This window comes from Rhinichthys klamathensis, unplaced genomic scaffold (assembly GCF_029890125.1).
Source record: "Rhinichthys klamathensis goyatoka isolate OS25496 unplaced genomic scaffold, OSU_Roscu_1.1 h1tg000114l_1, whole genome shotgun sequence".
NCBI lineage: Eukaryota > Metazoa > Chordata > Actinopteri > Cypriniformes > Leuciscidae > Rhinichthys > Rhinichthys klamathensis.
This window is the reverse complement of record NW_026606651.1, coordinates 1,331,071-1,345,920: the sequence shown is the minus strand read 5'-3', so window position 1 is coordinate 1,345,920 and position 14,850 is coordinate 1,331,071. Positions and strand designations below refer to the sequence as shown.

The 14,850-nt window shown below is 36.9% G+C and overlaps 1 protein-coding gene across 3 annotated transcripts in view; it reads right to left on the bottom strand.

Moving 5' to 3' along the window:
- The window catches only part of LOC130088111 (apoptosis-inducing factor 3), a 42,311-nt gene extending 28,882 nt beyond the window's left edge, over positions 1 to 13,429 (bottom strand). Inside the window, exons 1-3 of one of the 3 annotated variants that reach the window (XM_056254733.1) lie at positions 12,968 to 13,429; positions 3,210 to 3,436; positions 343 to 556 (exon numbers count right to left, since the gene is read on the bottom strand). In XM_056254733.1, coding sequence (XP_056110708.1) covers positions 343 to 556; positions 3,210 to 3,240 — 245 coding nt within the window. In that variant the 5' untranslated portion in view covers positions 3,241 to 3,436; positions 12,968 to 13,429. The remainder of the gene's footprint in view (positions 1 to 342; positions 557 to 3,209; positions 3,437 to 12,967) is intronic. The other 2 variants (XM_056254734.1, XM_056254736.1) reach the window with 2 other exon arrangements.
- Between the last annotated feature and the right edge of the window lie 1,421 nt (positions 13,430 to 14,850).

The following is a 14,850-nucleotide window of genomic DNA, read 5'->3' as shown; positions in this document are numbered from 1 at the left end:
GCTTAGAAATTAAGTGTTAACGAGCAGTTGGACAGCTGTACCTAATAAAGTGGCCGGTGAGTGTATATAAAATCAACATTTTTGAATTTTCTTATTTCTCCATGGTTTTTAATTCGATTATGCTGTTCACAATGCTTTGTTGTTCATTCCCTCACTAAAGCCGTTAAGTACACAGTCTTGTAGCTTTGTCTTTTTGGCCGATTTTCAAATACTTTTTTGCTTCAAATCAAAGTTTGCAATGTTATTATTCGCCTCGTAGCTAGTTGACTTGGTTCATGGCTTATAACTTTGTAACAAAGACTTTTAAAAAAATCCCTATAGGAGCAATAAATAAAAACTTACTGTCCATTCTCAAGGTCTTTTACGTGGCAGACAGACGCCTCTATGAAATCTCTGTGTTTGCGCTGCGGCCGCAGCATCATGCTGTCCTCATCAGAACAGTGTCCCAGAGATCCGTTGGGTCTGCATTCTGAAAATGGACTGGCCTTTCCATTAGGAGACATCAGGTCCACCTCCTTCTCTTTGTCCAAAAGATTGAGCTCAACTTTGACCTCTACTGCAAAAAAGATTGCATGATATAAGTACAAAAGAGAATAAGACAAGATTCTGTTCTTTAGATAACAGATCGATTTGTTTGCTAAATTCAAATTTAATCCCCTGTCATCTTTAATTGAAGCAATTAATAACAATGCATTGGGATTTATATGTTGCCATATTGAACTCCCAAGGCAAATTATGTGCAATGACAAAATAGATAGCATTTTTAATATGTAGGTACCTCATTAAGAAATTAGCTTCAGACAGACATTTGATGTTTCAGAGCAAATTCAAGTGAAATTGAACCTAATATACACTTCAAAATAAAGGCCCCAAAGGGGGGTCTTCACAGCAATGTCATTGAAGAATTATTTCCGGTTAAAGGTTCTTCGTGGAACCATAAATGCCAATAAAGAACCTTATTTTTTTAAGTGTATAAGTACCGTGCTTATTTCTGTAGAAATAGCATAATAAGCTGGAGAAGAACACTGAAAAGTGAAGGACTATTTAATGTATACAGTCTTTATCGAAGGTGATTGTGCAATGTGCTTCCATTACAGTCCGATCTTGCTGGCTTTCTCTCTAGCTGGAAAAATGTGCTGAGGACCTGCTTCTTATGCCTTAATCACACAGGAATTCACACCTGCTGAGTGAAGCTTAATTAAAATCAATGGAAAATCATGCAAGATGACTGAGCCGGCAGAGGAAAGGAAAGAAAACTCGCCATCACAGAGCTGGCTCCAGACGCTTTGTTTTCAGTGTCAGAACAGAGAAAATAACATCTGACAGATCATTTAGAGAACATACTCCCCAAGGGCTCATTTAATGGAAGAAAACGCACTCAATTACTCATTCCCTTATTTAGCCTACAAGAAAGAAATTATCTATGGGCATAAACGACAATCATGAAATATGTGTAAGGTGTGTACATTTTAGTCGTTTCGGCAGTGAGCTTCAATTGAGCAATAGGTCCAGTGCTCTAATATCTACACCATGTTCCCATTCCCATTCTACCTTTGATCATTTTAATTTCAGTGAAAGCTCAACAAAACGGGTTGAAAGGTTTTCATTAATTTGGATTTGGAGTCAACATCATACTTCTTCAAAGTTAACAAATGTCATTTTTTTGGGAGCAGTTTGAAATACTGATTACATACAAATAATTATTAAAACATGGTACCATTTATGACTTTCTTACACTGATAAAATGTAACAGGATACAGAAACATAGTCATGTTATTTGGTGGATTCTATTTAGTGATACATTCAATAATAAATATAATTTAAAAAAAAAAATTCATCAGTATATTAGCCAGATTGCATTTCCCCATTTATTTACATTTAAATTTTCTTAAAAATAATAATAATAATTCTTAAAACTTGCTTTTATCTCGATTAAAGTATTTAATATTAAGTATTTAAGTTTTCCTCAAAAAAATCCAGAATTTCTCTCACATTCTTTTTTTAACTGCATTTGACATTTGACAATTTAAAAAAAAAGTCTTGGTATGTAGTGCATACATTTTAAGGGTGTGTTCACACTCCTGGCATTTTAACACCGAACCTAAAGGAATGTTCACAACCTGATTGGTCAGTTTTTATTACGTGTAATTCATGATGGAACTTACCGAACATCCAAAAGAGAGCTGTGTGCTGGGATAAATGTGCTCGTTGTATGTGCGTAGCTACATATGATGGTATTTTGACCAAACTCATGAAGAGCTTATAAAAATGTGTAAAGGAGTCACAACAGCGGCAGAAATCCCTCCGTCACACACACAAACAAAGATCTGCTGCGAGGAGATGCGAATCTGATGCCTGCACCGAACTGTGATGGGCATTTTGTCCTCTTTAGGGTCGCATCTTGTAAGATCATGTCCCGTTGTTGGTTCGTTTACATTTCTTTGGTCCGTGTTGAACCGCACAAGATTTCGTTTGAACTACTCTTATGCTCTTTTCAGGATTCTTTAATGAATAGAAAGAACAGCATTAATTTGAAATAAAAATCTTTTGTAACATTAAATGTCTTAACAGTCATTTCACTTTTGATCAATTTAATGCGTCTTTGCTGAAAAAATCTTTTCCGGCCCAAATGGCACCATTTCTTGAGAATGACCCACATTCACTGTATTTGAGATGAAAGGAACCGTAATAGATTAACCTGCAAGAACAGTTTGTGATAAAATCATTGAGTGAATCAACTTCCTAGTGATCCTGGTGCTCTGACATACTGAATGCTCACAACGGAATAGAAAGTAATATTATTTCCAAGCACAGTGACTGACTGGCTTGGGCCGTTCTGCTTCACTCTGCGCCCTCTGAAATCCAACACCCACAATCACACTTTCACAACTGAGTCTTTGGACAGATGAAAGTCGTTTCGGTGCCCCTGGGTAGTCCCCCTCCCCCAGTCGCCATAGAAGAGAAACGGCGATACATTGCGAAACGTTCGAAACACAACTCATATTCCACTGTCTAATCCTCTTGAACACAGCAATTAAGAGCATTAAAATTCCTCCTGCACTAAAGGAAAGCCACATCACAACAGCAGTCAGGGGTCACGCTAACTGACCTATATATAGGTGGAGAGTGGAGACACAAGTCTCAATTATTACAGGATTTAATCGACGGGGAACACTACACAGACTGAGGGTTTTCTATATGCTCATCACCTGGTTTGGGTTTGGAAAGGCATCCTCCCATGATGGGCCCGGAGTGAAGCCAGGTGGCCCGATGAGAGGGAAGCCCAGGGTGGGTGTTAGCGGGGCTGGGCGGATCAGATGCACAGGGTGGGCCGCTGGCCCTGGAGGAGGTGGTGGCAGCGCTGCAGGGGGGAAATTCTGGCCCGTCTGGCCCACACGGCCATCTCAGAGATCACTGACTGTACATGATACACAGCCTGGGAATAGACAAAATATAACAGTTTGGTTGTGTGCATCTAATTTACAGTTTCCTCTTATACACCATTGCTTTGTTATTGAACCAGCCCGACCAGTACTTATTGTGTTTTGGAGGCTGATATGCTGGTGTCCCCACAAGGCTTATAACAAGTTTAACTAGCAAGATGTTCTCGGCCAAACAGCTTCATCAGGTTAGTTTTGTTGGTGAACAGCAAATCCACCCTACCAGACCAACATTAACCTGCCTCCAGCCTGGATCAACATTCAAACTGACCATTTTCCACCCCAGCAGGGGCAATATCAATGAATACAGCTGACAAACACAAATACAGGTCCATTGCACTAAGCATGACTCTATTCAGACATCCGAACAATGATTTTAGAATTTCATAAGTTTGGGTACATTTTACTTTTTTCTGGCCTGGACTTTGGTTATTTTTGTGCAGCATGGACAGGCTATAAACTATATACAGGGTTCCCAGACCAAATTCAAGGACATTCCAGGTCCAATACCCTCAAATTCAAGGACTTAATGTGGGGACACATTTGTTGTGTCCAACAACAAACGCTGAGGTACCATCGTAGTAGTTTTGTGCGCGCATGAACGTCATGGCAACGTACAACACAAAGTACCTCACGCGGGAAACACTTGCCGTAACACGTAAATGCAGGTAACTAACGTAAATCAAGCAAGCTAGTATGCATAGGCCACGAATTGTTGGCGAAATAACACATTAGCAGACCGGAGGGAATAATATGGAATTTTTTCCAGAAAACTTCTTGCACAAAATAAATTCAATCACTTTCAAGGACCTGTATCTATGTATGTTTATTTTCAAAAAAATGTCCAGGGCCTTGAATTTTTTTTTTTTTTCAGATTCACAAAATTTCAAGGATTTCAAGGACCCGTGGGAGCCCTGTGATCTGGCTATGTGAGACTATAGTTTGAATTAAACCCTTTTCTTTGCAGGACACATTGACAGTACAGAATAGCTCTTTCGCCATTATCCTGAACATTGTATAAGCATTCATTTCATGTTTCATAGAACGGAAGAGAGCGCACGTAAAGGTCATATATTTTTCATTTTCCCAGGAAAAATGTTCTGCATTTTGCCTCTTCTTCAGATGTCAAGTCTAATGATATGCAAATGTTGTAAAAGTGTAGATGATGATGGAAACCCAGCTAACCAACAGAATGTAACATTAAGGTCAGACGGTTCTTATCACATTACTATAATTTTATTGCAAATAGCCCTTGTGTTCAGTACCCCTTGCTGCTTCAATACGAACTATATGAATCAAGAAAACTGCATGTTTGACGTTGATCTATGATCTCGGTATGCATGGTGAGTGGGACAGTGAATTCAAAAGTCATCTTGGAGAATTCCAAGAATCCATCATGGGGACAGAAATACAATTGGTCCCATTGGAGAGTTCATTTTAAAGGTGAAGGTGTAATGTTTGTGTTAAAATTATATCATCAGATAAAAATCATCAGATATGGAATGACAAAGTGTGTGTTCTTACATATGCATGTGCATGCATTTTAAATAAAACTCTAATTGTTCTCAGTTTTCCACTTGAATCTTTTTTCAGCCCTTTTCCAGAGTTAACCATTACCCTCATTGACATCTGTACTTTCACTAACACTTGAGAAGTTGTTGTTTCACAGATTTCAAAGTATTCTGTTTACAGAATACACAACTTTCTTTTTCTGTTTCTGTTTTACTGGAGGATGAAAAAAAAAAGTTCAATATAAAAACGACTGATTTCAGCCTCATAACATGAGCTTAAATGCCTCAGCATCAGTGTCTAAGCTCAAGAGCCACTTGATATTCACATCACACCCAAAGGTCTGTGAAGTGGCGAGTAAAAAACAAAAGTTTGCCTTAATAAAGGAAAGGAAATGTTCCACAAACAAAACAGGAGCAGAAGCAGAATCACCAAACTTTGGGAACCTTTCAAACACAAGCTTTGAGAGCTGCCACAAGAAATAGATTTGATGTTATGCTGGATATGTACATTTTAAAGTGAATCGCATTAAAAGGTGAAAAAGAATTCAAATGAACCGAATTTACTCTCTTGGCACTAAATTCTCCTCTTATCGCTCTCAGAGCTTTGCACTGCTCTGCCTTGTTTATTGTAAATAGAGATTAGCAGTATGAAAAAAAAAACATACTTTTATCAATCCCAAAAGCATCACTGCCTGTAACAAAAAGCAAAAAATAGACTGCCTCCCTCTTCCTGCTGCCAGAAAATAGCCAATTCTGCTATTCCTGAAGAATTTATGAAAATCTCCATAGCAACTGTGAATCTGTCTATAGAAGCTGTGCATAATGCATTATGGTTTATGGCTTACATGAAGGTAAATAAATAAGGTGGTGATTTAATTCTCTCTCTCTCTCTCTCTCTCTCTCTCTCTTTCTCTCTCTCTCTCTCTCACCCGTGCCCTTTTATTATATATCTATCAATTACAGTAAACCTTTATCCTCACTAAAAGCTACTCATAGGGTGAATCTCAACATGTCCTTGTCACAATTCACTCCAAAATCAAAAGAAATGCTTTAAGAAAATTATATTTTGCATTAAGCCCATTGTGACATTATTTTCATGAAAATAAAGCAAATTCTCATTAGCATCAGTTTTGTGTAATTCTCTTTTATGCTCAATATTGTAATGCAGTAATGAATAAAAAACAATTATAAAATTATTTCGATTTAAATGAGCAATTAAAGGCAGTCCAACAAATACACGGATCTATGAATAATAATAAATCTTGTTTGTTTTTTTTGTAATGAGAATGACATTTTATTGCACTATAGTAATGATTGAGAATGGCAGAGGAAAATGTGCCGTAATATCACAATGCAAAACATCTTAAAATAAGCTTTATTAAAGCAAAATACAAGTTGTCGATGTCGATGTTGCATCAGATGACGACAGGTTGCATCAGATTCCCCCACTAAGCAACAAACAACTTTACTACATTACTTGTTTGTCACAATACTCCTTACTGATTAGGACAGGCTGTTAAAAGTGTTACATAGTCACATTGCTTTGCTTACAATTGAGTGAGTCACGTACCAACTTCTTTGTAGGATCAACTGCTGTCCTTTCTGGGAAATCGGGCAGCAAGCCCCAAATATTTCACTTTTTCCCCTAAAGTAGGTTAATCAGATTTTCAGCCTTCACAACATATGACGCAGTTCTCCCTCTCGCTTACGGTTATGTCTGTCCTTAAGCCAAAAGCAAAAACTCTTTGCTGTAAACAGGCTGGCAGACTCACTACCACAATAAGATACAGCAAATGACTTGTAAAAGACTATATATATATATGCCCTTATTCTGCACACTTCTTAGATACAGTACATTAGCGGTTCTACCAAATGTATATTTTAGAGATGCACCGATACTAAATTTCTCCACCGATACCAATACCAATTATTCAGAATGCCGATACTGATAGTATGATTTTCTTAAGGGAAAAACATTTCTCCCAACTAACTGCTTGAACTGAGATGCTACAGCGATCTGTCACGTCACATTTGAGAGATCAGAACACCAATTATTGTTTGAATTTAGTGATAAAATGGACAGAATTTGAAAGCTGAGACTTTGTTTCTTATCAGAACTAATAGCTACTAATAATGTTTACAGTTGGGAAAAACTGTGAACCTGGCAACCCTGCTTAAATTATGGGTGATTCATAGGGTCACTTAGGCTCCGTCCACACTACTGCGTTTTCGTTTAAAAACGGAGACCTTTTGCTACGTTTGCACCTCCCGTCCACACTAAAACGGCAAAAACGGAGACCCAAAACGGAGAAGTTTAGAAACGCTGCCGATCCATTTTTCGTTTTAATCTCCGGAGGGCGTTTTAGTGTAGACGGGTCAAGACGGAGGACTTCAGAAACGATGACGTAGTAGAGGCTCACGCTCGGCTCTATGATTGGGTGTCATCAGTCATGGCGTATATCTTTGCTAGCAGCAGTTGTACAAGTAAATTCTACATTTTACAACGCTATAACTGCCTACATGCGCCGGAGTCAAGCTATTATTCGAGCGATCTGTGACAATTCCCGTGTGACAATTCCCGGTGGCGTTGATCGTACATGGAGCATCGGTTTGGGGTTAACCCAGAGCATGGTGGGATAATTTTATCAATGAAGTTGTGTTTACACCGGCACGCGCATGCCCAGTGTTGGTGAATGGTCACGTGATCCGCGCTTTCAGTCGTTTTAATGTGGACGGAGATCAATTCTAATACGCAGCTAAAACGCTGGTGTGGACGGAGATCGTATTCGTTTTAATTATCCGTTTCTAAACTAAAACGCAGTAGTGTGGATGGGGCCTTAGAGCCTGCTTTAAAGTCGCAATAAAAAAAAAAAAACGTATAACTTATACGTTACTGTCGTGTTAACTTTGTTCATAACTCTGTTCATATATTGCAATAAAAGTGTATGGCGCTAAAACTATTACTAAGCAGGTGACATGAAATCTTATTATGTCTTATTATGATCATGTTAATTGAGAGACTAAATAATTAATAAAACAAATTAGTAAAAATAATAGTATTAGTAAAAATAAAAATGAACTTGTCAATGTGAAATGGTGATTAAAAATAAAATATATAAATAAATAAAAAATTTCCCAACGTATAACTGTTTTTACTGTATTTTTGGTCAAATAAATGCAGCCTTGGTGAGCAGAAGAGGCTTCTTTCAAAAACTCGAAACTGTGTGACCTGAAATACTAATGCTGTTAATAAAAAAGCCAAAGAGCATGTTATGTGTAACTACCCTATATGTCTACTACCGTCTCATTTCTGTCTATTTTAGGAAGCATAGTTGATAATTAATTCCATTTAGTCTCAAGAACTATGAAAGAGCAGTCATATTTTCTTATGGGAATGTTCAGAAAAGACACTGGCTCCCTCAGGATCTTTACTGATCCAGCAGACTTTAATTTTATACCCCTGCTGTTCCACCCAAATCGTTTTGACAGTTGCAAGTTACAGCTCAATATACTGTAATGTATCAGCAAAGCTGGCCTAAGACTGCATTATAACAGCAGCGCTGGCCCACAATCTAAAGCCATTTCATTTAAACGAGCAACACCATTCCAAAAAAACAGCCTGCAAAAGCATTTTCTCTCCTCCTGAAAGCCTTTGAGAGACAACCTACACAAGCACAACTGTCCACACACTGAGCACTGACTGACGCTGTTTTATCCAGATTCCAGACAGGACAATGACAAAAACAATATACCTACTGTATGATCATGCCTGTCTCCAATCCATCATTCTTTTCTGCTGCTAAGAACTGGAAATGTCCCACCCAGTACATTTGAATGAATGCTTCTCTGGACGGAGGTTTGTCCCCTTCCTAGTTCCCACACCCACAACACAACACACACACACACACACACACACACACACACACTCACGGTTTATCACCTGGACTCTGACTGACACGCGAGCCCACAGTCATGACTTGAGCAGTGGATGGTTTCAGGAACTATATGTAACTCCACAAATGGAAACATGTGTCAGCTGTAAATACATGACAGCATTGGTGTTATCACACAGTGTCAATCATTCATTCATTAATATGAGAAAATGTTTTTAAAAAAGTAGTGAATAACACAGTCGTTGAGCATGCAGAATTGAACTGTGAATTAAATTTGCATTAGAAAAAGCTTAATTAAAATGCACTAAAATAAATAAATAAAAACTGCAATGAGTGTAATTTTAAATAGAAATGGAAGGATCGTCAAGACAAACTTCCAATGAAGGCTAGTCACTTGTCTGAAAGTTTACCAGTTTAATAGGCCTTTTAAAAAAAATTATGATTAAATTCAGAGAGGAGGCATTAAATTGATCAAAAGTGACAGTAAAGACATTTATGATATTACAAAATATTTCTATTTCAAATTAATGCTGTCCTTTTGTATTTTCTTTTCATCAAAGAATCCTGAAAATAATGCATCAGGGTTCTACAAAAATATTATATAAAATATAATAATAATAAAATAAATGTTTCTTTACACTGAAGATGCGGAAAAGTCAGCTTTGCCATCACATGAATAGATTACATTTAAAATATATTAAAATAGAAAAAAGTTATATTTGATTTGTAATAATGTTTCACAATATTAATGTTTTTACTGTGTGGTTTTTTTTTTTATCACATTAATGTCGCCTTTATGAGACTTTTCAAAATCTTACCAACCCCAAAATATGAAATGGTAGTGTAGGCCTATAAAATTGTATTCTATTTTCTATATACTTCTTTATATTTAAGAATTGAACTTCCATTGTTTGGGACAGAGTGGAAGCACACTTCATTTCACAGAATCCATAACCTGTGTTGAATTTCTTTGAATTGTTTAGTAAATTATACTTCCTGTCAATCCAATTCAAATTTCAATTCAACTTCCAGTGGGTGTGGCCAATTCAAGTACCTCTGAAAAATTCCCCAGTAAACTCTAACCAATAAAAAACACTGCGATCTTGTTCATTTCTCCTAGAATAAGGAGCAAATATAACTTTAGCTGCTGCTCAGATTGTTTTCCTGAGAAAAAGACCCCAATAATCTCAGAAGAGACCTCAACAATGTCTCAAACTGTGCTCAGAATGACCAAAAGTCAGAGATTTCAATACAACTCAAACATTGCTCATTAAATTATCCAAGGAAGGTCGCATATCTTCTCAGGAGCCATAAAAACAAGTAATAAAAATGTTCTTTGGGATGATATTTTGAGTCTAAACTTGGCTGGCAGATAAAGTTTTACTGACAAAAATCCCTTAAGGTGAATCTGATGCTCAAACATTAGATGGTGGAAATAATTTGAAGCAAGATCATAGAAGCTGTCAACAGTCCTTATGTATGAAGTGTATTCTGGTTAAACATTAGGTCATTTGCCCTGATCTAAAGAGGATAAAGTGTCCCCTGATCGAAGGAAGATAAATCAGAGTGCGAACACTCACAACAAAGCAGAACCACACCTAATGTTTGTCAACCTTCACCCTGCTCTCTCCCTTTTCCATTCACTGCTATAGATCTATTCAAAAACAACACCACCATAACCAGTGGCATTGCAGCTCAGCTGTTTGATCAACATGCTAGAGGAATAGAGGCAAAGCATCACAGCATTGTTTGAGTGTTTACACCAGAACATTTACATGTACCCTCAGTCAGGGATGCCATGTACTGTAAGCATTTGCTGTATTTAGTCTGAACAGATGTGCTGTACAAGCAAACAATGACATGCTTGCACTTAGATATATCATTTAGAGACTTGCATGTCAGGAAACAGCACAAGCGCATTGATAGATTGATATTCATTTATGATATAGCCTGATTATTATTAATGATAGCCTGTAATATTTCAGCAGTTCTCGTTCCTATAAATGAAAAATGTATTGAATTTCGGACAGGTTTTAAGAGATGGGCACCTTGTCATAAATGCAATGCATTTTTTATTTATAGGAACGAGAACTGCTGAAACATAAAAAATAAAAATGAAATGAAATAAAATAAAAAGGTTTGCAAAGTTGCCAAAGTCTGAATTATAAGTCTAATACGGTTTAATTTGTTTGCATTGGTTAACTACATTATTTAACTAACAATGAATGAACAATATTTCTACAGCGTTTATTAATCATAGCCAATGTTAATTTCAACATTTACTAATACATTTTTAAAATCAAAAGTTATTTTTTGTGTGTGAACTAACATTAACAAACAATGAGCAATTAGATTTGTATTAAAATTAACAAAGATTAATAAATGCTTTAAAAGTATATTGCCCATTGTAAGTTTATGTTAGCCAATCCATTGTCTAATGTTCACTTAAGACATTCTACTAACTATAAGTAACTTTGCAACATGTCAACTAACTCTCATAAGAGTATTAGTAGACTGTTAAGTTAGGGTTATAGAATAAGTTGACATAGTTGCAAAGTTACTTATAGTCAGTAAATGTCTGTTGTGAGAGCATCAAAATATAGAGTTAGCAGTTATTAAGCAGGCAGTCTCCTAATACTCTAATGACTGCTAGTTGACATGTAGTGGTAAAGTTACTCATATTAAGTGGAATGTCTCAAGTGGACTATCTAAATAAGAAAGGTCACAGATCCAAGGGCCCCCAGGGTCCATCCGTAGGCCCCTTAAAGAACAGTGTCTGAGCAATAAAAATTTCCTTTGTTAATCCCCAAAACTACAATAGCGGTCTTGAGTTGTAGTGAGATGTAAAGAGGCTTTTGTTTGACTTAGTTTATCACTCCGAGCTGCCACAGGATTATTACAGTGCAAATGAAATTCAAATACTGGCTTACAGCTAATCAGATTCCTCATTACGAGCTCTGAAAAGAAGAAACAAACAAAAATCATGACCCAAGTGGGCCTCTGGCTTCTTCTGATATTTGACATTTGATGTGTTTTACATGCTGCTCGAGTTCAGCTGGAAGTAGTGTGTGACTCGTTGTAAGCCTTTGCCATAATCAGACGTTCAGCGGAGTTCAGCGCTGATCTGGTTGTGGAATTTAGATAGGTTAAGGCACACACTTATAATTCTAGCTGTTACTTGCATATTCACTTTAACAGTCAAAGCAAATGGTGCTTGAAAAATATTTGGCCAAAATGTTCAAATGCACCTTAAAGGCAAAAATTCTTTATATTTTAATACAAACCACAGGAAAACAAAAAGAATACAGGCACACTGCGTTTTAAGTCTGTACAGGAATGGGAGAAATCTTGAAATATCCTTTAATATCAAGATTTTGTTATACTGTAAAGCTCAGCTGTACTTTCATATTCTTTTTATCTTCAATACACTGAAAAAAGAAGGTGTAGGATTTACTTTAAAACAATTTTCCCTTAGAAATAGTAGATTTTTTTTAGTGTAAAACATGAAAATAGATTTAGAAAAGAGTTCCCACACATTCCTATGATTTTCCTGTCATTCTTGATTACCGAATAAGGATTTTAATGTGTATTTATGTATTTAGAAGATTTAATCATTTGTTTATTGTTTAAAAAAATATGTGTATAATGATTGCACCCACAAAGAGCCATAGATTAAATCTTAATTTAATATCTTAAATGTAAATCAAAAGTAAAATTGAAATGGAAATGGAAATCACAATTTCAAAACTCCTGATATTTCTAGGTTTTTCATCATTGTGAGAACCCCAAATAGGGTAAATCGACAGAAAAACTAAGCTGAGGTAGATGGAGAGGATTAAAGTTTACACAAGTTCATCCATCATCTGAGATCTCAATGCACCATGCTATAATATTCCAATGCTGTGGACCTCAAATCTGCACCAACGTAGGCTACTGTACATGACCAAACCGCTTCCCAGTGCAAAATTCAACCTCAGATATCACACGTACTGCACAGAGCTTTCCTTTATCTTATCTGCTTGCAGAAGTTCATTCAATCTGATAAGACACTGTCCATGTTCTAGCAGATTACAATCTGAATTGCATAACATTAATAAACTGAGAGTTCATGATCACTACTCACCTGGTCCTGTCTCAATCAGGTGTGCTCAGAGTTTTCTGCATAAGGCAAGAGGTGTGGATCCCGCTGATATTTCACAAGGTTTTCAGTCAGATGTTATCTGTGAAGCTGGATTGGTGTTATTCCTCTTTCCTGTGGAGAATTCCAGAGTGCAGCACTCTCCTCTCCTACCTCCTCCTCGCGCTTTTACTGCAGTAGCCCAAGATCAAGACACAGTCCCACCACAAACCTCTGACACACACACACACACACAGCAGAAAGCAGAGGCGCTTGTAAGAACTGTTCTCTCTTACTCTCTCTCTCACACTTTTGTGCTTGTCTTTCATAAACACCCTCTCTTTTTACCCCTTCTTTCTTTTTACTCACTCCTGCTCTCTCTCTCTCTCTCTCTCTCTCTGGCGGAGGTTGGGGTTGCAGCAGCAGGACTCTTGCCAGTAACTCAGCTGTATGCAGTATTGATAGAGTTGCTCAGGGATGCTAACACAGCATGAATTTTCCCAGCGCTCCACTTTCCCTTTCGCTCTTCACCCCCTCCTGCAACTCCGTCTCTCCTTTGTGTCACTCCCCCAACCTATCAATCTGCTTCCTTTAGCTGACCGCTATCTAAATCACTCTGCACCCGTGATCTCTTTTATTCTCCTTAGTTTTTATTGAGCTTGTTCTCTCCTAAATGTACCACGTCATGGGGCTAACTTGCCATTTTAGCAGATCAAATCTCAGGTTCGCACTTCATTGCTGCATGCTGCCTGTCTGCGTCCCTGTAGAATAGATGATCATTCTGGATCATTAGTGCTCATTAGTGGCACTTGCTAAGACTATCACTATTATTTATGCTCATACTTAGGTTTAGGAATTTGAATAAATCTCTGTGTAACACTAATTGATGCAGGTGCTTTTCTCACCCTATACTGGTTGTGCTGTGGACAAGAACTAAAAGATAGGTGTTGAAAAGAAGTGCGCTATTAATTTTTAAGCAAATGGATTTTCACCCTATAGCTAAGCATAGCAATACACTAAAAACCACCCAGAACATGCATAGTCATGCGCTAAAACTACAACACCATACCCTAAATAGGACTGGGCATTGACACAAATTTCACGATTCGATTTCGATTGACAAACTAGTGATTTTATTCAATTTCGATTCAATTTCAATTACGGTAGGCTAATTGGGGCCTATCAGATACAGTATGGCACTAAAACATTCTCTCAATGAATGCTGTAAACCATGGAAGCTTGTTTCCGCCACTAAGTAAAAATTAAAAAGGTATGCTAATTGCTACTTTTTATCTCACAATTCTTACTTTTTTTCTCAGAATTGCGAGTTTCTATAGAAGATTCTGACTTTATAACTCACAATTTTAAAAAAGATAATTGCGACTTTCTCACAATTCGGACTCTTTTTTTGCAATTGCGAGTTTATATCTCACACACTTCTGACTTAACTCGCAATTGCGTGTTATTGACTCAGAATTGTGAGATATAAACTTGCAATTCCGAGAAAAAAGTAAAAAGTGTGAGATAAAAAGTCGCAATTACTTTTTAAAATGTTTTATTCTGTGGTGGAAACAAGCTTCCTAGGGAAACCGGTTGGTACATCACTATAATAAAGGTTAAATTAACTGATTTGTAGGCTATTTACATTTAAATTACACATAAGGAAGTTTTTTAATAACAACGTCTTAATAATACATTTTTAATGACATAACTATGTTGGCTGGCACACTTATTTAAAAAACGCTGGCGGGGAAAGAGTTAAATGTTGGCTGTAATACAAACATGACGGATTTATTCTAACATAGCCTACACATATGTATGTAAATCCTTGACAATGTTCTTATGTTATTGAGCTTAAAAAATTAAAAATAAATCAAATAAAAAGATAT